The sequence below is a fragment of the Rhinatrema bivittatum genome, chromosome 14 (genome assembly GCF_901001135.1).
Source record: "Rhinatrema bivittatum chromosome 14, aRhiBiv1.1, whole genome shotgun sequence".
Classification (NCBI taxonomy): domain Eukaryota; kingdom Metazoa; phylum Chordata; class Amphibia; order Gymnophiona; family Rhinatrematidae; genus Rhinatrema; species Rhinatrema bivittatum.
In genome coordinates this window covers 36,655,553-36,678,454 of record NC_042628.1, presented here as the reverse complement: position 1 = coordinate 36,678,454, position 22,902 = coordinate 36,655,553, and the positions used below count along the sequence as shown (strand labels likewise).

Genomic DNA, 22,902 nt, shown 5'->3' with positions numbered 1-22,902 from the left:
AAGCACCGAGGCAGGCGGGGGGCGGAGTTACTCGTAAGCTGTTCTTTAATTAGAAATGCATTTTGCAAAGTAAAATTACTCTGCAAAATGGGGATAAGATTCAGCAATGAGGTCTCCCTGCAGAGGTCGGTTCTTGGCTATGAAGTCTGCCGAGGTGGTTTATTCTCTGCAGTTGTACTTTGACGTGCAAGTGGTGGAAGACAGGCAGCAGAGTCCTCATTTCCCTCTTACCGGGTCTCCCAAACACTCACGTTCTGTGCCTTTATTGGAGTTTTCTTAATGTTTTGAGCCCTGGAGTCCATGCTATCAGCTCGGGGTATCGTCTTCCGATAAAGACGGCTTCTCTTCAACAATGCGCCGCAAAATCGACAGCAGATCTTTGTAAGCACCATTTGAGTTTGGAGGGGCTGCTGAGGGTTTGCCTTAATCCTTTATTGAGGTACACCGGGCTTGGATACATTTTTGCAGAGCTGTGGTAGAGCAGAAACTTTTTATTGTCGTGTTTCCACCTAAAATTGGTAATTTTCTTTTCCTAACTAGGGAGAGGCGTTGCAGTACATCACTTGTTCTGATGATACAATTACATTTTTAACAACTTTGTTTCTTTTTGTAAGATTTCAGACCTTTATAGGACATGCATTTTTATTTATGTTCTTGAAGGTATAAGGAATTATTTAAAAATCGTCTGATAAAATACCACTAAAACATCTTAGATGGAATATTTATTGAAAAAGTTTTATAGAATTAGCCACTTGAAATAAATATTTAATGCACTTTCAAGAGTAAGTCTTCCTGCTCTTTCTGTAAAAAAAAAATTAAATTTAAATACTGTAATTTAAAAATGAAATTGAAATGGACATAAAGAGAAATTTAAAAACCCAATCATGGAGGAAGAATTTAAAAAGGAAATGTGTTCTCCAGAATTTAACAGTAAAATTGACAGATCTTTAAAGAGGCCCATTAGAAAAGTTACTGCTTGGGAAGTTTCTGATTCTGAGCCAGAGAGTGATGCAGAATTATGTAAAAATAAGAGAGTCAACCTAATAAACTCAACCCAGGGTACTGAAGTTGCTGAGACTTGTGACATTAAAGAGAAAGCTACATTGAGTGCTGGTGAAAAGGACATTGCTCTAGCTTTGTCCAGTTCACTGTCTGTGAGTCCAATCAAAAGACAGAGAAAGAAGAGGACGCCAGAGGAGCTGGAGGCAGACCGAGCAAGAGCAAATGAAAGGAAACTTGAGAGGGAAACAAAAAAGCTGCAGAAGGAGCAGGAGAAGATGGAGCAGCAGAGGCGGAGAGAAGCCATAGAGGCCCTGAAGCTTCTGCGGCCAGACCAGTGTGTGAAGTACATGACCATCCATGTGGACCCAGGTAGGCAGCAGTTGGAATATCTGAATTTTGCTAATGAGGCAAGCTTCAGGTTTAGTCTAAGAATGTATAGAAAAATCATTAGATTATATGCACAATTTATCCCTAGTGCTCATTGCATTGGGCGCCCAGGAGAGGGGGATGTGTGCATGTTGAAAAACTGTGCACCCAGTTTGGATGCACGTTTTTTCCACACTTGATATTGCATCGGCCCTAGGGAAAGGAGAAGGGGTTGGGTGTATAAGAAAGGAAGAAGGAATAGATGGTGTGTGGCTTGCCCCTCTTGCCTTCCTACTCCCAGGCCACTGCTGCAGGTCTGGCTTGGTACCCTGGACAGTTGCCTGTTCTTCATGATGGCACTGTAGTGTATACACTCAACATTCAGTTGTGCACGAATCAGTCCTGAATGTTCATTCCTTCTCTATAGACTATGCCGAGTTTGAGTCCCAATAAGCACATCCATGGCATTGGGCACCCGGGAGATGTGGGCGTGCACTGGTTAGGAAAACAGATGCTCAATTAACGAGCATCCTTTTTTCCTAACCCGCGCACAGTCACAGGTTAGGAAAACGGACATTTGTAAATTGAGTGTTTGTTTTCCCTAACCTGGCCGCCGTCAAGATTTTTTTTTTCATGCTGCTTCCTGTGGTTCCTCCTACTTAATAATGAGACCATACTAAGTAGGAGGAACCACAGAAAAGCAGTATTTTTGGCTTTTTTTTTTTGTGACATCTTGGTGCGTGTGAAGACTTAATACCAGCTCTGGGGCTGGCGTTAAGTTTTGCATGTTAAAATGTGCACATTGGGTGCATGGTGATTTTTTGCATCAGGGTAATAGCTAATAGCCTCATTTACATGGCATTTACATCTGATGAGCCCTGTTAGCCACGAGCTGGTTTGGATGCATGCTTTGGACATGCTAATCCCATTATTGCATCAGGAGTTATTCTAGTGCATCCAAAATGCACGGCAAGCTGTGTGCTAGGCTGAGTGCACTGAATTGCATGTGCCCATATGCTCTCCGGGCTGATCAACAGAGGCACAGCCTCTCCCAATATAGGGATGGACATGGGAAACAGGTAGCCAGTCAAGGAAAGGGTAAACTGAGAAATCCTAACAGGCAGTGTTGCAGTCCTATTACTTGGCAACAATGTGGGACTCCATCTTGCCCCAACACAGAGGGTAAGTGCTGTGGAATGGAGCTGGGGTACCAATAGCAAACCTTGCCCAGGCTGCTGTTTTTGTCCTGTGACAGTCCTGAATATAAAGTGTTATTTGATATCACTACACATGTGCTAGAAAGCAACCTTAGGACTGGCTATACTGAAAGGCTGACTTGGTCCACTTGTAATCCAACAGTAGAATGTGTTTCTCCAACGTTAAAATCCATTTAATAAAATGAACACAACTGGAAAAATACATTTTGAAAGGAAAATTATTTTCCTGGATATTTCTGAGGTAACACAAGCCAGGATCCCTTTAATTACCTTTCTGGTGGTATTTTCCTGTTAAGGACACTTCCTGGGGAGTCAAGAGGACCGAGTATATGCAAACTTGTCTCATGCCTATTCATTGTGAAATTCCGACTGGCTGTGGGGGTTGTCAGCACAGGTTTAATTAGTTTCCATTAGCATAAAGATCTGCATGGGGCTTTTCCCTCATCTCAAAGCAGTTGCTGTTTCTGGGTTCTGCTGAACTTGTTTCTTTTCAGGTATTCTGGAAGATGCTGGGTCAGATGTGTTGATGGAAATGATGAGTTCACTGGCGTGTAAGTATTACATAGAGCCACAAATGGTGCCTCACAGTATAACATGGAGGAGAGAGATGCCATCTAACTGGTCTGCTACAGTGAGTATTGAATCCCAGGCATCCCCCGTCATCCAAGCTTTTCTCACCAGACTTGTGCTTTTCTGCCCCAAGAAGTACAGGCGAGGGGCTGGATCCCAGTCACTGAGACTAATTAATCTAGTTCTGGATTTCTTAAGCTCTACTAAAGTGCACTGTAGGACTTGTTCTGTATTTAACAGGAGAGATCCAAGCACTGCATGAAACAAACCCAGGACTACCTATGTAAATTACTTTGAATATTTTCCTTTAAGAGGGAATGAAATTCCAGGTCCTATAGCCTGGTTAGTTAACTAAGCAGCTGAGCAAGTGGTATAAGAAAGATGGCAAATAATAGCTGTGTCAACTGATCAGAAAATGTCAGCATGCTATGCAGAGCAAGGCCTGTGGCTGGTTCATTTTAATGGGTTCTCTGCAGCTTGCCAGCAGTCTGTAGTAACTGTAGAATAACCAATGGCCATTGCTACTCTAGAAGCTGCCTCTCCATAGTGCTGTGTACTTGGCCATGTGTGGGGGCTGGAATTAAACAACAAGTTCTCAGTTTTGGTTGTCAGTCTGTCCCTGTAGGACCGGTCCAAGATCACTGGGCATGTTGATGGGCTACAGCACAAGCTTGGGAGAACATGGGGCCTGGCATGTGCTAGCCCCCCAAATTATAGTAAAAATGGCTTGCTTTTAAAAAGTTGTCTCTTCCTCAGAAGGAATCATAGAACTGTATATTATTATTCTGGGACCCTGCCCAATAGTAACACGACTTGTGGAATGTGGATAGGGAAGTGGGTTTAAAAAAGGTTTGGAGAAGTCCATTACCGGTTATCAACCAAGTTGACTTAGGAAATAACCACTATTACTGGTATTTAGTAGCATGGGATCTATTTAATGTTTGGGTACTTGCCAGGTTCTTATGGCCTGGATTGGCCACTGTTGGAAACAGGATGCTAGGCTTGACAGACCCTTGGTCTGACCCAGGATGGCAACCTCTTATGTTCTCATGACTTGTAGAATATGTCTAGAAAGTTGCCTCTGAATAATCTTAATCCAGTGAAAGAAAGATCCTGCCCTGACCTTATTTATATATTACATATTCATTCTTAATACAATTTAAAAAAAAGATAAATTTGCAGCTTCTTGAGGGAGGGAAAAAAGCAGTATGAACGGGTATAGATAAGTCATGTTTAAGAGAGATGACAGAAAAGGTTGCTCAGGTGTTCTTATCAGTACCCTGCTGTCATGAGGTGCTTGTCTAGGCAAGGCAATTCATTCTGTTCCATAGAGCAACCTGGAGGTGAAAGTTGGCGAGGAAGATGAGATGCTAGTGCTGATGGAGCCCAAGGACTTTCTGAGGAACATATTCTTACTCATGCAGGTAATCTGGAGCTGCGAGCTGTACAGAGACCCATTGGGATGTTAGTGCAAGAAGCTTGACTTTGCTTGCAGATATTCAGGGAGAAGTCTCTTCCTGCCTGTTAACTTGGTTATCTTTTCTGTTTCCTGCATTTGCTGCAACCATGCTCTCCATCCTTTGGGATCAGAGGTCAAACGGCGATCTATCAGAGAAGACATGCAATTTACCTCCTGGGTTCATTTTCACCTTTCCAGATGGACAGTGTGAGAAGAGACTCAGCCTGGCAGTCATTGGGCTGGATGCATACCGCTGGTAGTTATAACATTTTCTGTGGGTTTGAGTTGATGCTGGTTTATTGGAGGTGGTATATTTTGCAGGGATGTGCCACCAGCATTGGAGCTGGCTTTTCAGAGAGCAGCAGTCTGCTCTCAGGGTGCTGGAGATGCTATATGTGGGGTGAGGTGGAGAAAACAGAACAAACCAAGATTACAGATTGGCTGTGGAGCATAAAGAATGTATCGTTTAGGGATACCAGAGACTGTTCCATCTTCCTGCTGTCTCTCCATATCCCCTATGCTCATTACTGCTACTTAACAGTTTTATAGTGCTACAAGGTGTATGCAGTGCTGTGAAGACATACAAAATAGAGACAGTCCCTTTTCCATGGCGCTTTCAATCTAGTTGAGACACCCAAATAATTTCTAGCATTTGCTTAAGCATTACAGTAAAACCTGTTTAACATGACAGGGTCAAAATGAGGAAGTCAGGGTGTTTGAATTTAAAAGCACTTTCAAAGAGGTGCGTGTTTAAATGAGACTTGAACACAACCAGAAACAGAGCAAGACACACTGACTCAGGAAGGCTGTTCCAGGCAGCTGGTGCACTAGGCAGAAAGTACTGCTCTGCAGTTAGCATTCATAGCAGAGGTAACTGAGCTTTTTACCTTTATGGCTCCCTCTGGTGCTGCTTCTGCTCAATAATGCTGACAGGACATAGTCTGGACCCTGAAACTACTGCAACGTAAGGAATGTTTGTCCCCTACAAATGGTATTGCTGCTTAGAGTATCTCCTGCCAAGCAGTGATGACAGGTGGGTGGAATCACTAGGTGAGGAGTGAAGATCACCTTCCAAGCAGCTCAGCATAGCAAGATAATATAGCTCTATGCATGCTTTAGTGATGAGTAACCTTAATTTTAAAAAGTTATTTCCCCTAGTCCGATCCAGCAGTACAGGACCCAGAACCCAGCTAGACATTACATAGAAACAGATTTTATGGGCCGGCTCAGTGGCAGTGTTGTGCATTTTCATGGCGAAGGTACCCGGTTTGATCACAGAGTCAGGACTTCCACTCCCTGGATCTGCTGCAGAGGTGGTGAGGAGGTCATGTTGGTTGCTCTGTGGTAACACCTAGTGGCCTGAATACAGGGTTCTGGAGAGAGCCCTGGTGCAGGGCCCCTAGCTGACGGACTGTCACTTCAATGCCCAGACTAAGTATGGGGGAGGTGTATAACAAGGGAAAAACTTGTGGCTATTTGGAATTGAAAACTCAGGATGCTAGGTCCCAGCCCTGGCTCGAATGAGCTGAAAACCCGAAGAGGAAATGGCTGGGTCAAAACCAAAAAACTCTTCAGACCTGCCAATTTTCTGGTCTTGCCAGATCCTATGTATTTAAAAATTTCTATATTTCACCCCTTCCTGGACTAATAGTTCAAGGCAGACTACAACTAATCAACATAAAACAAAAATAAATCTACCTATACGCTGCAAATGCTCTCATATTGCACTACACAGTACTGCTGTAAACCTGGGACTGAGCATTCGAGAATACACAGAGGCTACATTGAGAATCTGTTGAAATGCTGGTTTGAAAACCACCGGAATAGGTCTGAGGTTTGCTCTTTCTTGCTTATGTTTTAGGCAGAGTCATTTGCACAGACCATCACTGGATCAGAGCAAGGATGGAGATTCTGGAGCAGAGCCTGTGACACAGCAGCAAATAGAGGAGGTGAAAGAACCCAATGAGAGAGGGAAATATGGGACATGCTAAAACAGGGCTGAGAAGCAACATGATGCGGGAGCCAGGGCAACGATCATCCCTCTTCCTCCTCCCCTGCCCTTCCCTTCACATTCTGACTCTTCTTTCCTTCCCTCTGAGCATTCTCCCACTTCCTCCTCCTTTCCAGCATTCTCTTCCCTCCCTCCGGCCTTTCCCTTTCACCCCATCCTGCCAGCCCAGGCCTAGCTTCTTTCTTCACTCGTGGCCAGCGTTCCTCCATTCCTGGATCCAGGGCTATTTAACCACTTGTGGGAGCCTGAGAAAGCTTCTGTAGATGGGTCCCCCCCTTTTTATTTATTCCAGATTGACACCCCGCCCCCCCCCCCCAATCTCGCACCACCCAATTGCTGAGTTGCCCTACTTGAATCCCTGTTTGGTCTCTACATCCCTGCTCTCCCCACCCCCACAACAGAGGGCTGTATTTTCAAAGGTTTTTCACTTTTGTGGGAACATTTTCTTTTAAAGAATTTTAGCTCGCTTGGAGAATTTGAATGATTCTGAGGTCGATATTCAAATGGTTTGTCTCGCTAACTTGAAGATACCGTAGAATCTGACCGGCTACCATTTTTTTTCCATGCAAACTGGTTTCCTGGACAAAATGCATCTGCACTGGGAGTGTTCCCAAGGTGCTGTTTCACTTGGTCTGGACAAAGTTACCTGAATACCCCTGGGTAAATCGCAATCCTAAAGTTACTCAGACAACTTTGTCCAGGTCACTTTGGACCAGGCATTCAGCCAGTGTAGCTTAGGGCTGAATATCTAGGTCAATTTTGTCTGACACGGCCAGCTAAGTATTGACATCTAGGAACTGATGGGTACATCTATGTACCCATGCAGACACGTAATAGAGCACAGGTGGCAAACTCCGGTCCTCAAGGGCCACAAACAGGCCAGGATTTCAGGATCTCCACGATGAATATACATGAGAGAGATCTGCATGCTCTGCCTCCAATGTATGCAAAACTATCTCATGCCTATTCATTGTGATTATCCTGAAAACCTGGCCTGTTTGTGGTCCTTGAGGACTGGAGTTCACCATCCTTGTAATAGAGCAACCCAGAAACCTTTTGCAGCTAACTTGGATCCACCAGCATATCCATGGGGTTTCCCCTCCTGCTGTCAGCTGACAGCAGAGTTTAATAAGGTGCATCACAATTTAGAAGACACCACCCCATTTTTCTGCCCTGGCCATTGCTTTGAATGCTGCTACTCCTTTCTCTGTGGTGCTAGTGCCTCTCTTCTGTGTTCCACACCCCATAGGGTTTAAAGCCATCATTAGCAAACTGCACAGCCATGGATGCCAGCACCAGTAAAAAGAAGCATCTGAGTCTGCCACCTTCAAGGTTGAGGGCTGCATAGGCTGGCGGTGATTTTCAGTGCTGCTGACCTGGGAACACCTGTGCCTTGAAGGGGATGGACTTTCTGCAGCTAATATTTTCTTAAGTTGTCTCTCCTGGGTCAGGTCCACACCCAGCCCCCTTGGCTGACCTATCAACAGATGATGCTAGGCCAGCTCTTGTGGGAGCTGCAGCTGAGGAGCTGTTTTTTGTTCAGATTCCAAGTATATGGAGCACTCCATAGGGACATCAGCGTTCCCCTCAACGGAAGGAATTTTCTTATGCTTGCTGCCCTTCCCCCCCCCCCCCCATCAGATTGGTTGTCCCGCTTGTGAGTCTCTATCACCCTCACTACCCCTTTTCCATCCTCTGTTCCCTGTTATCTCCCTATTCCTTTGCTGCTTTTCCTTCTTGCCGAGGACTAAAAATCAGAGTGAAGACAGTTGGGCTGAGTGTGGGGGTTATATCATAATGAAAGGTTCAATTTGATTTTCCTAATAAAAATAAAAGCCCCAAAATGAGTGTAGCTGTAACCAGGACTATAAAATTGTTAGGGTGCGGGTTGTCTCCCTCAGTCTGCTCCTGCATCTCCTGCAGGTGGGAGAGGCCTGGAAAGCTAATCTAGGGTGACTGTGGCAGGTCTGACTTGGAGCAGCTGTGAAGGGCTCAGAGAACTTTCTTGGCCCCTGGTTGATCCCTTTTTGACTCTTGTTCCTCAGGCACTGGTGATGCTGCAGCTTTGGAAAGACATGAATGTTTTGTTCCTGGACACTTGGCAGGCGCTTGGCCAGCATGTCTCTGCTGTGACTAAGGCAATAGCACAGCGTCCCTACAAGTAAGTCTGCTCCCTCACTTTACAAGTAGACACAACATACAGAAGCTTGGAAACCTTTACATCTGATACTGGGACTAGCCTGAAGGGCCTTTCACTCGTGAGTCATAGAAATGCAAAGTATGAGGGAGATGAGATCCATCTAGTCTGCCTGGTTTCATTCCCCTTGAATTGCCTTGGGCCTCCGTTGATTTGTTTTCCCCTTAACTTCTTCGTAACTGGGTTCAATGCACTTATCCCATGCTGCTTAGAATTCTGTTACTGTTTTTGTCTCCATTACCTCCGCTTGGAAGCAATTTCATGCATTAGAAATATTTTCTAATGTTACTCCTGAGTACGAGGTCCAATATTGCCCCCTCCTTCTTGTGTGTTCCATTTACAAATTGCCTGAACAGAGCCCCTTGAAGGGAATCTACTTCTCACTGATTCTGCAGATGGGATGTTCCATTCCACATACAGCAGCTCCTCCCCTTCATTACTGTCTCATCTCTATCCAGCTCTTCCCACTGTGCCAGACGTCTGTAGATTACTTGGGAATAGATGGCAATGCTATCCTTAAAATTTACAAGAGACAGTCTGCAGCCAGGGCAAATTCTGTACCCTAGGGGTAACAAGATCCCTCTATTACATCAGCCACAATTGTGGGAGGGTTGTGGTTTTTGTACTAATTGCAGCTTTCGGCTGCCTATTCGGCAGTAACCCCATCAAAACAGAGTTACAGTGGCTGTAATTGATGCACTAAGTTCCGCATCGATAGAGAGGGTCACCAATTGGCATAGCATCCTCAAGTAACCAAAGCGCATCCTTTACCAACATTGGGTGGAACACGAGCCCCTGGGGCGAGCAGCATCAGCAATGCAGACTTTAAAAAATGAAGGACGTTCACCTTTCTCCACGCATGGAACCTCAGTATTCCGTTTCTTCTTATTAATCCACAACCACTCGGCTACCTCAGAGGCCTCTATTGATCTTATTCTTTTTATCCAGCCTGACCTTGATTATAAAGAAGAAACAATCTGAGCATAGCAGGGATAGCACTAAACACCTCTGCATTGTGTACAAAAGCAGCAGTCGAGTCACTGGATGGCCAGAATCCCCCTTACCCAATATAACAGAAGCATGCTCAGTCCTTTTGCTTTGGCAGAATATTACAGCTTTCTTCACAATACACTGACTTGGCTGGACTCAGCACATCTGTGGCAAAGCGCCTACTTTTGTAAGAACTGAAGCAGTTTGCGTTTGTAACACCTTTTCTTGGGCGTCTTGTATGTTTCTTTAAATCATTTTCAATTATTTCCTTAAAGACTTTTGTATTGATGTATAAACCTTCCTTGTTAGTCCTTTCTGAAACAGCCCCATCAGTGAAACAGGGCCATGTCAGGGGACTGAACCATTTATGAATTACTTCTTTCTTTTGAAACTCCATGATTAAATGGCTATTTTGAAGAAAGAGACTCTCCTTGTTAACATTTGAACAGCTTTATTTGGCTATCACACACTCCTCTTTGCTTAGAGATAAGGTACAGACAGATACGAGATCCTCCTGTGGTTCCTAATGCAAGTCTCTTCTGTTACTGCATTCTCATCTTCTGCTTCAGCTTTTCTCCTTGCATAGCTTCCATGTTCCTCCTCCTTCCTTCCTTGCTTTCTATTTCCTAGCTTCATGTTGCCCAAAACATCACCTTACTGCCCTCACTGCTGTGTTCCTTCTTCTAAGCTCCTAAGTTCAGGCAGCCTTTTTAATATACTAAACTGTCAAGGGTCTGCCACAGCATGGAAATGTTGAGCTGGTTAAGGCAGAATGTCTGTCTAATCTGGCATGGCCAGAATCCTCTTCTCACGCATGACTAGTGCCTAAAGCTAACTTTGCCTGTTTTGGGTTAGGCATGAGGTTTCTTCACCAAAGATCTAATCTGGATCCTGGCCTGCAAAAACTGCAGCTCTTTATTGGTCATTTTATAGTTTTTTTTGGGCTGTCTGAACCTTTCTAGGGTTCAGTAACTTCAAACTGATATTGAGCTTACAAGTATTTATATTTTTTAAATTTTATCCCCATTTTCCTCTTTATAAATACAGCCTCTCCCTAGCTGCTGTCCAAGTGACACACAAGTTCTCATGAGCCGGGGTCTGGAAGGAGGTCTCCTTCAAGACTCTCCCTGCCACTCTGTAGCCATCCAGGACCACTATGATGGGAGCAGCAGCAGCTGCCTTCCCTTCCGTCGGCTCCAGTGGACAGGAAACTTGACCTGGAATCTCCTGTAGTGCAGCGCCATTGCTGGACAATGAAGCAGGGGTGGAGTACAGCATGGAGCCAGTGTGCATGGCCTTAAGTAAAGGAGCCAAGAATGAGTATTTGTTCAGTCACTTTCAGCAGGAGAAGCTTTCCTAAGCTGCTGTGTAAATTCCAGAAACTTGCTTTCAAGGCCATACTTTTAAAATATCCTTGGTGGTGCTCACCCCTTTTTATCTCTTTCTAAATGATAAGATGGGCACAAACAGAAATGTGTTAGTTTTTAGCTAAGAATACACAATAAGGTGATAATGCAGTGAAGGACTATTGTACTGCAAAAAAAAAAAAAAAAGGCTTGAAAACCCTAGAAAAGGGGATAAAGTGTCAGAGTAAAATATGGATAAACATGCAGATGTATCTAGGCCACAAGGATAGACAAGCAAAGTACTGAATGGGTCAGAGGTTTCTACCAAAGAGTGTTAAGAGTGGCCCACAAGTTAAACACAAGAGATGACTGCCAGTCAGTTTGCACAACCTGGCCCCTGCTAGCCTGCATTTGGTAAGGAACTTTGTGCGAGAAGGGAAAGTTTTTGACGGTGCAAGGACTTGGAATGGTTTTGGGCCCTTATATGAAAGTATACAGAAGGGTCACCAAATCTAGAACTGGAATGGAGGATTTAATCTATAAGAGTTTGCTGTTCCTCTTGGAAATAAGGCAAGGATAACAAGATCTGATCATTCAGAGGGAAGTGGTGGCTGTGTGGCCTGGCCCAGTTATAGCATATACTACTGCCTGTGCCACACTTAGTAAACATTTAACAAATTAGATGAGGTTTTAGATGGATGGAGATTTATACTAAGTAGGTACTGGTTTTCTCCACTTGCATTCTTGGTGTCAGGAAAGAATCATTTTGCTGAATAATATAATCAACAGACCACGACACAACAAATAATTCTTAAGCACAGGCAGCTGGAATAGGACTGAATGCACAAGTGGTGTCTGTCTGTCTGTTTCAGCCACAGATGCAAACAGCGATATGTGGTGAGGGCATTTGAGAAGTATCGAAATGATTTTTAAATGAAGTTGACTGGTAGATTCCAGTTTACTCAGTTTGTCTTATTCTTAAGGGTTTTCTCTTGCAGGAAGCACTTAGAAATCGAGGCGTTCTCCTTTTGCACTAGCGACGGTAGCTGGTCCAGTGGCATTCAGGTGAAGAAAGATGGCACAGGGCTGCAACAGGTGTGGAAGAGGCAAATACAACAGTTTAACAGAGTCAGCCCTGCCATGGCAGCTGTTGTATCCTCTGCCTATCCTTCTCCGCACCTCCTGCTACAGGTCAGACTCTTCCCATTCATTTACTACCAAGATCTCTGCAGCTGGGCAACAGGGGAATAACTGTATCAGAAAAAAAAAGACTAGAAAGACCTCCTGTGACACGAGCAGAACAATAAAGGAAGTAATGGGAGCAGTGCAACTGATACAGTTCTGCTCCTCAGATAGTGGAGCTGCTCCTTTATGTTATGGACAGAGTTCCTGGGGTGGAATCAGAAGACTGTAGAAGCCGCAAAGAGCATTGTGGAGTTCTCCAGCAAGTACTGAGCCTTCATCCTAGCTCTCTTACTCAACAGGGGTAGGCATAGCCTGTATGAGAGAGGTCCATACAGGCAGAAATGACTAACCCAGTATTAAATGAATGCATTACTGGCTGTTTTAAGCAAACTAATGTGGACAGCATCAGAAAACAGTGCTCAGTCATGCAGAACAGTCACCACAGACCCAAGCTATCCATTTTACTAGCACATACGTGATACCAGCTGACTAAAATTACATAAGGGTTTTATCACCACCATCAACCTTCTGCGGTCATCGCCATAGAGCATGTGGCTCTAATTATATGAAAAGCATACAGGAGCAGCGGCTGCTAAGCCTCCAAGCAGTGGCGATTCTTCAACCAGAAATAGAAGTAGCAGTGTCGAAACCACTGCCATACAGCTGTCAGCTGCTGTTGAGCAAACCTTTAGCAGTGGGCCTATCTTGACCAGAGCCAGAATGTGGACTGCAGTTGTGACAAAGGGCAGCTATCTCACCTGCTCCAGTATTGACTATTAGAGAGAGGAGCTCTGCACCGTTGCTGACTTAAGCATTATTACCAACTATGTGCGGGTCAGTGATCTAAGAGAGTATGATGGACACAGAATGAGGATGATTAGACTAGGTATGGTTCCTGGAGAAAGAGATGGTTAATCCTAATCCTTTTGCATTAGAGGACTTGGAAATGTAGGAACATTTTTATGTAAACTGGTATGTTTTTCTATTTGATGTCAAATGCCTATTGGAATAGAAGGGCTGGTCATGTTCTCTGGGAGATGCCTCTGCCATTAGGAGGGGAGCTTCTGCAGTGTGCGTGGAGTCACCAGCACCTTCACTGCCAAGCACTTCTTCATCCTCGTTTCTGGGGCCTCAGGGGGAGAGGGTAAAAGGCTTCAGCACCAAGTACTCCCTCTATCTGTCTTCCACTTCTCAAGGCTACGCCTGTCAGGATGGGATCAAACGTATGTCACCTCAGGAGCTGAAGTAGTCCATTTGAATCTTCTCCTAATCCCCAGAAGGGAGATGCGTGTCCACCATCTGCTGGAGATGGAGAATAGGGGTGGGCTGTTGTTGGGGTAGAGCTGTGTCAGTTTTACTCAGTCTCTATCTGCTGAAAGGAGTGCATAACTCACTGGTGTGGATTGGCCTGCCCGAGTGCAGAAGAATATATTTGGAAAAGATGCAGGCAATGTTGGAAATTAGGTGCAGGGGTGAAGCTTATGGCATAATAGTTTTTGTGTAGGGGGAAACTTAAGGTGCTTATGCTTAAGGGAGGGATGGGGGGGGGGGGGTTTACTGTTTGCATTAGATTATGCATTAATACTATCTCCTCTATCCTTCCAGGCTTATGAAAAATGCAGTACAGAACAAGAGAGACTGAACTTACTATCTGATCTGCAAGTCAGAACGGGCACAGGGAGTGAGCACAGCTGTGATCCAGCTCTCACGGGGAGCGAGCAGCCAGAAGACAAGGGACAGTGCCCAGTCAGAGTGAAACAAAGAGAGCGGCGCATCGGCCCCGATCTCTCCAGGCGCATCTACCGCTTTATGACATCCAAAAATCCAGACCTTATTTTGGATCTGAATTCCTAATGTGGTCTGTAGAACAATCGTCATAAAACTTAAGGGAATGAGACAATTTATGAGAGAGAATGCATTTCTCCCCTTCTGCGTCCATAGAACGATCATTTTACTTTTTCAGCAATTTATATGTTTATTTTTTTAAGCTACAAGGATAGCTTACAACCAAAAAAAAAAATTTCATGGGTCAGGCCTGTGCCTCAGGCCATAGTGCTACATGTACAGCAAACTCTATGTTCAAGTCTGTTGTCTGATGAGTTCAGCAGGACTTTGCCACATGAAAGTAATGCATAGAAGTCCAGAGCCAGAAAGAAAATGGCTGTGCTCTCACCTTCCCCCTATCTTTCCCTCTAACTGTTAGGACTCTTGAGCTGCTCATGTGTGCAGGATGAGGGTCTGGCTCCTGCTGAAGTTTCCTGCTTCGATCCCCTAATCTTCCACAACCTGGATTGGCTGGGGCTACTGCAGAGGCAGTGTTCACAGCTCGGGGGGGACGAGTCATGGTCACTGCTAATGGTGACAATTGACGGCTAGAGTTAGAGCCCCATGCTACAGCCTTGTGGAAGGAGCTCTGGTACATAGCTCCTGCCCTCAGGCCACTGCTGAAATGATAGTGAGAAGTTTATTAAAATATGGGAAAAATCCATGGGTAGTAAGGAAAAAGGTCATAGTGGCAAGATCCCAGTAGTGGTTCTAATTAAGCTGGAAAAGAGAGAGAAACTACCAAGTCAAAAAAGAAAGAGAAAAAACTGGGGAGAAATGTTTTCCTTTCTTCTCCCTTGGTTAGTCAATTTGCCCAGCACTAATAAATAACAAGTCTCCTATAGCGAGCAGGTAGTAAGACTCTGTATCAATTTTATGATTTCATTAAGCAGTTCCCCTAATTCCTCTGAACCCCAGTGAGCAGTCCTTTTCAGAACAAGTTGCCTTACAGCCAGTGAATCTAGCCCTGCTGTAAAAAATGATACTGCACCAAGCCGATCCAAGGCCAGTGTAATCTGTGACACTGGTCTACACATGGCTGCCCTCAGGGTCTAGCAGCTTTCAGAATGTCAGAAACAAAACCTCAGAATAGGTTTTATGAGACACAGGGTAGGTGTTACAGCATTCTGGGTGTACTTTTGAAGTAGTGGACTTTTTTTTTTTAATGCCTTCATCATGGCCTTAGTGAGATTGCCTGTTACTCTTAATAGGACACATACTAGAATTCTTGATAGCTGATATGCTGTTTGCACTTATTAAATAAGATCACTGTCTAACTTTGCCACTTTAATGCACCTTTGTGATTGTTGGGGAGTGCGTTTTCTCCCATCTCATAGGACGTGAGCTTCCTTATTGCAGTGGCTTAGGACAACAAAGAGGGAGCCGTGTAGGGTTTACTGAAGATGCTGGCCTTGTCCTGTAGCACAGAAGCAGCACTTTGCACAGGGTCTACTTCAAATCCACTCCATTAGCACTTGCTGAGACTATCTCCATCACCATTTGAAAAAAGAAACAAGCAGCTGTGTTCAAGTGAGCCTCCATTTTGTTTTTATGCTGATCAAACAAATTGCTTGATAAGCCTGAAATGAGTTTACAGGTAAAATAAAATAGGGGAGGAAAGCAGCAAACTGGTCCAGTGACTAGTAGGCAAAGTAAGATACAACTTAAATCTAGGAGTGGCTCAGAAGGTAGGTATACTACATTTGATTAGACTAGTAGAGCCTGTGCTGGACTATGACAGCAAGGCCATCTTACTTTATAGTGGATGCTTGATTCTGTTTGTAAACGGCTATGGGATCAGTGGATAAGGTGGTCAAAAAAATCTGAATTATACATAGTACCTCAACCTCGCTTTGGTAAGCTTTCAGCCTCCTCTTGGTCCCCTGTTCTCCAGTCCTACCCACTGCAACGTATACATCTATAAACTGAACATGGCACAGGCTGTTCTTGCCTTGGCCAGCACATCCTCACAGGCAGGGTGGGGAGGAACAGCGCCAGCTCAGCTTTGCAGCAGGCTGGGTCCTGTGGTGCTCACCAGTGCAGGAGCACTAGCTAAGCTGAACTCTTAAAAGTCATTGGTGCTAGATCATAGAAAAGAAACAGCCCAAATGAGAGAGACTAATGTACAGCACAGTGCTGTTTTACTTTATTCAGGGAGTTATTTTTGGGAGGGGGATACTAAGCTTCTTTAATAGGAGCAGCAGTGCTCACCCACCCTCTTCAAAAGGCAAATGTTTTTGGTACTGGCTGCTGTATATGGCAGAATATGCTTGCTGGTGCTAGGGTAACTCCACCACCTTTACTTTAAGAACATGCCATACTGGGTCAGACCAAGGGTCCATCAAGCCCAGCATCCTGTTTCCAACAGTGGCCAATCCAGGCCATAAGAACCTGGCAAGTACCCAAAAACTAAGTCTATTCCATGTTACCATTGCTAATGGCAGTGGCCATTTTCTAAGTCAACTTAATTAATAGCAGGTAATGGACTTGTAAAGGACTTCTCCTCCAAGAACTTATCCAATCCTATTTTAAACACAGCTATACTAACTGCACGAACCACATCCTCTGGCAACAAATTCCAGAGTTTAATTGTGCATTGAGTAAAAAAGAACTCTCAGATTAGTTTTAAATGTGCCCCATGCTAACTTCATGGAGTACCCCCTGGACTTTCTATTATCTGAAAGTGTAAATAACCGATTCACATCGACCCATTCTAGACCTCTCATGATTTTAAACACCTCTATCATATCCCCCCTCAGCCGTCTCTTCTCCAAGCTGAAAAGTCCTAACCTCTTTAGTCTTTCTTCATAGGGGAGCTGTTCCATCCCCTTTTATCATTTTGGTAGCCCTTCTCTGTACCTTCTCCATTGCAATTATATCTTTTTTGAGATGCAGCGACCAGAATTGTACACAGTATTCAAGGTGCGGTCTCACCATGGAGCGATACAGAGGCATTATGACATTTTCCGTTTTATTCACCATTCCCTTTCTAATAATTCCCAACATTCTGTTTGCTTTTTTGACTGCCGCAGCACACTGAACCGACGATTTCAATGTGTTATCCACTATGACACCTAGATCTCTTTCTTGGGTTGTAGCACCTAATATGGAACCCAACATTGTATAACTATAGCATGGGTTATTTTTCCCTATATGCATCACCTTGCACTTATCCACATTAAATTTCATCTGCCATTTCGATGCCCAATTTTCCAGTCTCACAAGGTCTTCCTGCAATTTATCACAATCTGCTTGTGATTTAACTACTCTGAACAATTTTGTATTATCTGCAAATTTGATTCTCACTCATATTTCATTCCAGATCATTTATAAATATATTTCAACTGAACTATAGGGGAGGGGGGGGGGGAGAATTAAGCATAGATGGAGAAAACAAGTTACATTTTAATTATTATTCCTGCCTGAGAAAATTGAGAAATAGCAAGTGCCTTCTGTTGGTGTAGGTTTCTATACCACCTCCCCAAAACCTCAGCCCTAGCTAAGGGTAGAGGAGACAGTTCAGTAATGCTTCTAGGAGTCCACCTTTCGAATCCTGGAACCCATACTGTCTTCTCTGAATTTGAGAAAATCACCCTCTCGCACTATGGCTGGTTACCCAGCACTGTTTCCACAGCAAGGCTTCAGGATAGCCCCAATGAATATATAGATAAGAGAAATTTACATAGCATGGAGACAGAGTATATGCATATTCAGTGGGGATTGCCTGAAAACCCAACAGGCTGTAGGAAGCCCTGTGACCCTGGCTGCAGCAGCCCTCCATAGACCTAACCTAAGGGAACTCCAAGGGCCTGCCAGCCCTGGTTTGAAGTTTGATTAGCCCAGACATTAATAATGTCACACCACACACATATTACACTGGCAGCAGGAGAGCACAAACAGAGTTTTATTACTTCAGGCTTCATTATTTTTATGCTTAAGGAAAATGGAAACTGTGAAAGATACACAGCAGGCTTCCTGGTGGAGATCTACAATCATAGGCCCTAATGCCAGCCACTAGGTGTCACCACTCCATTACTGGGATACACCAGGTGCTGTAAAACACAGCCTCTCTTTATTAATGGAAATTTATATTTTTTTCTGGATCATTGTACTGTTTTCTAATAAAAATTTACAAAAAAAAAAAAAAAAAAAAAAAAAAAGAGAGAGACAGCCTCAGCCCCAGCTAACACAGAAAGCAGGATATCTGAATCAAACTTAAGTCCTTCCAGAGGGCAATGCACAGCGCTACCATCAGGCAAATATCCCCCCCCCCCCCCCACACCCATCTTAATAGATCCAAGCCAGTCCAGTCTGCTCAAACACAAAGTTTCCACTGTCACCACCAGCCATGCCCCATATTCCACAACTGGCCCAGCTGTCATAAGGTAACGTCTACTAATAGCAATGAGACCACTGCTTACAATAGAGTGCAGAGGGAGCAGCCTTTCAAAAAAAACAAAACGTCCTACATCCCACATTCATCGCCCTAGAAGTTGTTTTAAAAATATTCTTTGTAAAAATAAGACAGCACAGTGTGACATTATTAAAAAGGTGGTATGTGCTTCCTGAAACAAAATGTTTAATTGAATTCCCTTCCATCACAACAAGTAAACCCAACATCATTTCCAGAACAGTAAGCAACCTACGTTTTCAAAGCAGGTGCTTATCAGATATCGTTCTGCAACTACATGATCAGAACCGCACCACTACCACCCAGAGGCATGTGGAGAAAGTGGTTCCTGTCCAGCTCAGGCCCAGGCAGCACGTGCACCACCTTCCCCTTTAGAAGGTTTCCACAAGGCTCTCTGACTGTAAGCACGCACCTTGACCACTGTGGTTCAAGGTACAGCAAGTAAGACTTCCCTACTTCTATGGCAAGGCAAATTAGGTCAAGCGATCAACTGTGTTATGAACCATTTGCAATTAGCCTTCTAAAAAGCCTCTGAACAAGTGAAGCTATATGATTAGCACCAGTCTACCACTCAAGCAACAACTTCGGCCATGGTGCCACCTTGAAAGGTGTCACGAAGAGCAGTAGGCATGTTCCCCAGCCTCAGCATCCATACAGAGCCCAGTTCATGCTTAACTTTCAGGTTCAAGTCAATTAAAAAATAAAAGTTAAAAACAATTTCTATTCTTTTGATTAAAATATTTTCTTGTACAGTTCAACAACAAGAAAAAGGAAAATTAGTTTCTTACCTGATAATTTTCGTTCCTGTAGTACCACGGATCAGTCCAGACTCCTGGGTTTTGCCCCCTCTCTAGTAGATAGAGACAGAGAAGTTTTCAAAACAAAACTCTGCCTTATATAGGATGGTGCCACCTACAGTCCGGCAGTATTATGCAATGTCAAAGCAGAATGACTCTCAAAAACTGCTTTAACTATGTACAATAATCCTTCGACAAGAAAGATAACCGGCTCTCTGAACCCCCATAGGAACTGAACCTGTAGAACCACTGGAGGACAGTCAAAAGTCTGCTAACCTGAAAGCAAATCAATTAACAACGGAGCGGACTCTCCCATACTTCCATGCCTTCCCCGGGCAGGACTCAGGACTGATCTGTGGTACTACAGGAATGAAAATTATCAGGTAAGAAACTAAATTTTCCTTTCCCTGTATGTACCCGGATCAGTCCAGACTCCTGGGATGTACCAGAGCTTTCTTACCTGGGGTGGGATCTGGAGAGGCCCACTCGAAGCACTGCTTCTCCAAAGCCTCCTTCACCCAGTGCCTGAACATCCAGTCTGTAGCAGCTGGTAAAGGTAAGCAAAGACTTCCAAGTCGCCGCCCTGCAGATCTCCTGCGAAGAGACCATTTAACGTTCCGCCCAAGAAACAGCTTGCGAATGAGTAGAATGATCCCCAAGACCCAACGGTACTAGCTTACCACGCAGCAAATATGCCGAGCTTATGGCTTCTTTCAACCAGCGAGAAATCGGAGTTTTAGATGCCATAGTTCCTCGTTTCGGACTAGCCCATAACACAAACAGATGGTCCGTCACACGAAACGCGTTTGTAACCTCCAGATAACGCAACAACCCTTGACGAACATCCAGCTTCCATAAGTCTTTAGAGGTAGGGTCCAACCGGTTTAACACTGAAAACGACGGAAGCTCCCCTGACTGAATCACATGAAAAGCAGATACCACCTTCGGCAGAAAGGAAGGAACCATCCGCAAGGACACCCCCGAATCCAAAATTCTCAAAAATGACTCCCTACAGGATAGAGCCTGGAGCTCAGATATCCTGCGAGCAGACGTGATAGCTATCAGGAAAATCACCTTTAACGTGAGATCCATTATTGTAGCCGTTCTCAGAGGCTCAAAGGGCGCCATACACAGAGCTGAGAGAACCAAGTTCAGATTCCAAGAAGGACAAGGGTGCCTGACCGGAGGGTGTAAACAAGCCACATCGGGGTGAGCAGCCAACGCCATGTAACTAATCGGAGAAAATTATTTTTTACTCAACGCACAATTAAACTCTGGAATTTGTTGCCAGAGGATGTGGTTAGTGCAGTTAGTATAGCTGTGTTTAAAAAAGGATTGTATAAGTTCTTGGAGGAGAAGTCCATTACCTGCTATTAATTAAGTTGACTTAGAAAATAGCCACTGCTACTACTAGCAACGGTAACATGGAATAGACTTAGTTTTTGGGTACTTGCCAGGTTCTTATGGCCTGGATTGGCCACTGTTGGAAACAGGATGCTGGGCTTGATGGACCCTTGGTCTGACCCAGTATGACATGTTCTTATGTTCTGAATGGAACCATGCGAACAACCGAAAGCTGTCACCTGAACTCTCAGGGAACTATACGAGAAAACCTTTGCGAGTCCTGATTGTAAGAAACCTAAAATATCCGACACTGAAGACAGAGTAGGCATAACCGCTCGGTCCACGCACCAAGTTTCAAAGATTCTCCACATGCGCACAAAGGCAAGGTTAGTGGATGTTTTGCGCGAGTGTAGCCACCACAGCATTCTTCCTGGGACTATTTTTTTTCCGCACCGACTTCCTCTGGCACACTGCTCCCCAACCGGAGAGGCTGGCATCTGTGGTCACAACTGTCCATTCGGACACCTCCAGGGGAACCCCTCAGGATAGTTTGTCCGAGGTAAGCCACCAATCGAGACTGGAGCATGCCGTATCCGTAAGAGGGAGAGGTAGAGGAAACTGTCCGGAGATCGGATTCCAACGCAAAAGCAACGCTGACTGCAAAGGACGCATATGAGCAAAGGCCCAGGGCACCATCTCCAGGGTGGAAGTAATGGAGCAGAGGACCCGGAAATAATCCCACACTCTGGGGAGATGGCTGGCCAATAAGTCCCACACTTGTCCTTGTAGCTTGCCAATCTGGTCTAAGGTAAGGAACACTCTCCCTTGTTGAGTGTTGAATAGAGCTCCCAAAACCTCCAAAGCCTGGGTAGGGACTAGTCTGTTCTCGGCTCAGTTATCATCCAACCCAGCGACTGCAGGAGGTGAAGCACTTTGCGGATTGCCAACTGGCCAAGCGACTCAGACTGTGCTCGAAATAGCCAGTCTTCCAGGTATGGATGCATCAGGAATCCCTCCCTGTGGAGGTGAGTCGCCACCACAACCATTACCTTGGTAAACGTTCTGGGCGTGGTGGCAAGCCCAAAGGGCAAAGCTCGAAACTGAAATTGGCGACCCATCATCAAGAACCTCAGAAACCTCTGGTGGTTGGCCTGGATGCCTATGTGAAGAAACACTTCCATTAGGTCCAGTGACGCCAGAAACTCTCCATGCGAAAACTTGATATCCTGAGGCAGCGGTTTACGCGCTTCAAATCCAGAATGGGTCGGAAGGACCACTCTTTCTTTGGTACTACGAAGTAAATAGAATAATGCCCTTTTCGCTGCTCAGACTGAAGAACTGGGGTGATGGCGCTGAGTTGCAGAAGACGTTGCACGGTATCTCGTACTGACTGTCATTTCTCTTCATAACTGCATGGAGAGACCAGAAACTGATCCGGAAGGCGGCATGTAAAATCTAAAGCGTAGCCTTGATTTATTACCGTAAGGACTCACTGGTCCAACTTCACCTTGACCCATTCCTTGTAGAACAGGGACACTCTGCCCTCGACAGCTGGAACCAAGGAATGGATCGGCGTCCTGCCATTGTGAAGACTTTGCCCCAGATGCAGACTGGGTAGCACCGGCTCTGCAGTTTCCCTACCTTCCTGGCTTTAAAGGCTTTATGTAATAATAAAATAAACTCTGAGGAGAAAGAGGAGGAGGAGTCAAAAGCCCCCTCAGAGCTATCCTCCATTGCAGGTGAGTGAGGCTGTAAAGGTTCGCACCCTCCGGGAAACCCTGGCTGAGGAGAGAGAGAGAGGAGGCGGGAGAATCCCATCCCCCATAGCCGCACGAGTCGCTGATCTAAACGACTCAAAAATGGCTTCCGTTCCCGCGCTCAGCTGGAACTGATCTGCCTCAGCTGGGCGCGATGCCGTTTCCCCTAAAGAAGCTCGGGCATACTTGCTTTCAATTATTTTTTTTACGGCCCCAGAGGATCCTTCCCAGCCAGGAAGACACACTGGGCACAACCCCTCCCGAGAAAGACGTGAGCAGCACGCTGACGAGCGTGGCATCGGTCAGCAGGCCTGAAGTAGCTAAAATTAAAATCTGAAAAAAAAAAAAAAAAGAACCGCGGTCCGCGAATGCGCCACGACAGGGCGGGAAGAGAGCCGCAGCGCCAGTGATACAGACCAAAAATGA

At 44.9% G+C, this 22,902-nt stretch overlaps 1 protein-coding gene across 1 annotated transcript; it reads left to right on the top strand.

Annotated features, from left to right (window-relative positions):
- Window positions 1-47: 47 nt before the first annotated feature.
- EME2 (essential meiotic structure-specific endonuclease subunit 2) lies at window positions 48-15,384 on the top strand. Its single transcript, XM_029576555.1, has 8 exons — window positions 48-1,371; window positions 3,080-3,216; window positions 4,487-4,579; window positions 4,746-4,870; window positions 6,476-6,563; window positions 8,671-8,786; window positions 12,157-12,349; window positions 13,949-15,384. The coding sequence occupies exons 1-8, from the start codon at window positions 885-887 to the stop codon at window positions 14,195-14,197; spliced, it is 1,488 nt and encodes a 495-aa protein (XP_029432415.1). The 5' UTR covers window positions 48-884; the 3' UTR covers window positions 14,198-15,384.
- The last annotated feature ends 7,518 nt before the right edge of the window (window positions 15,385-22,902 follow it).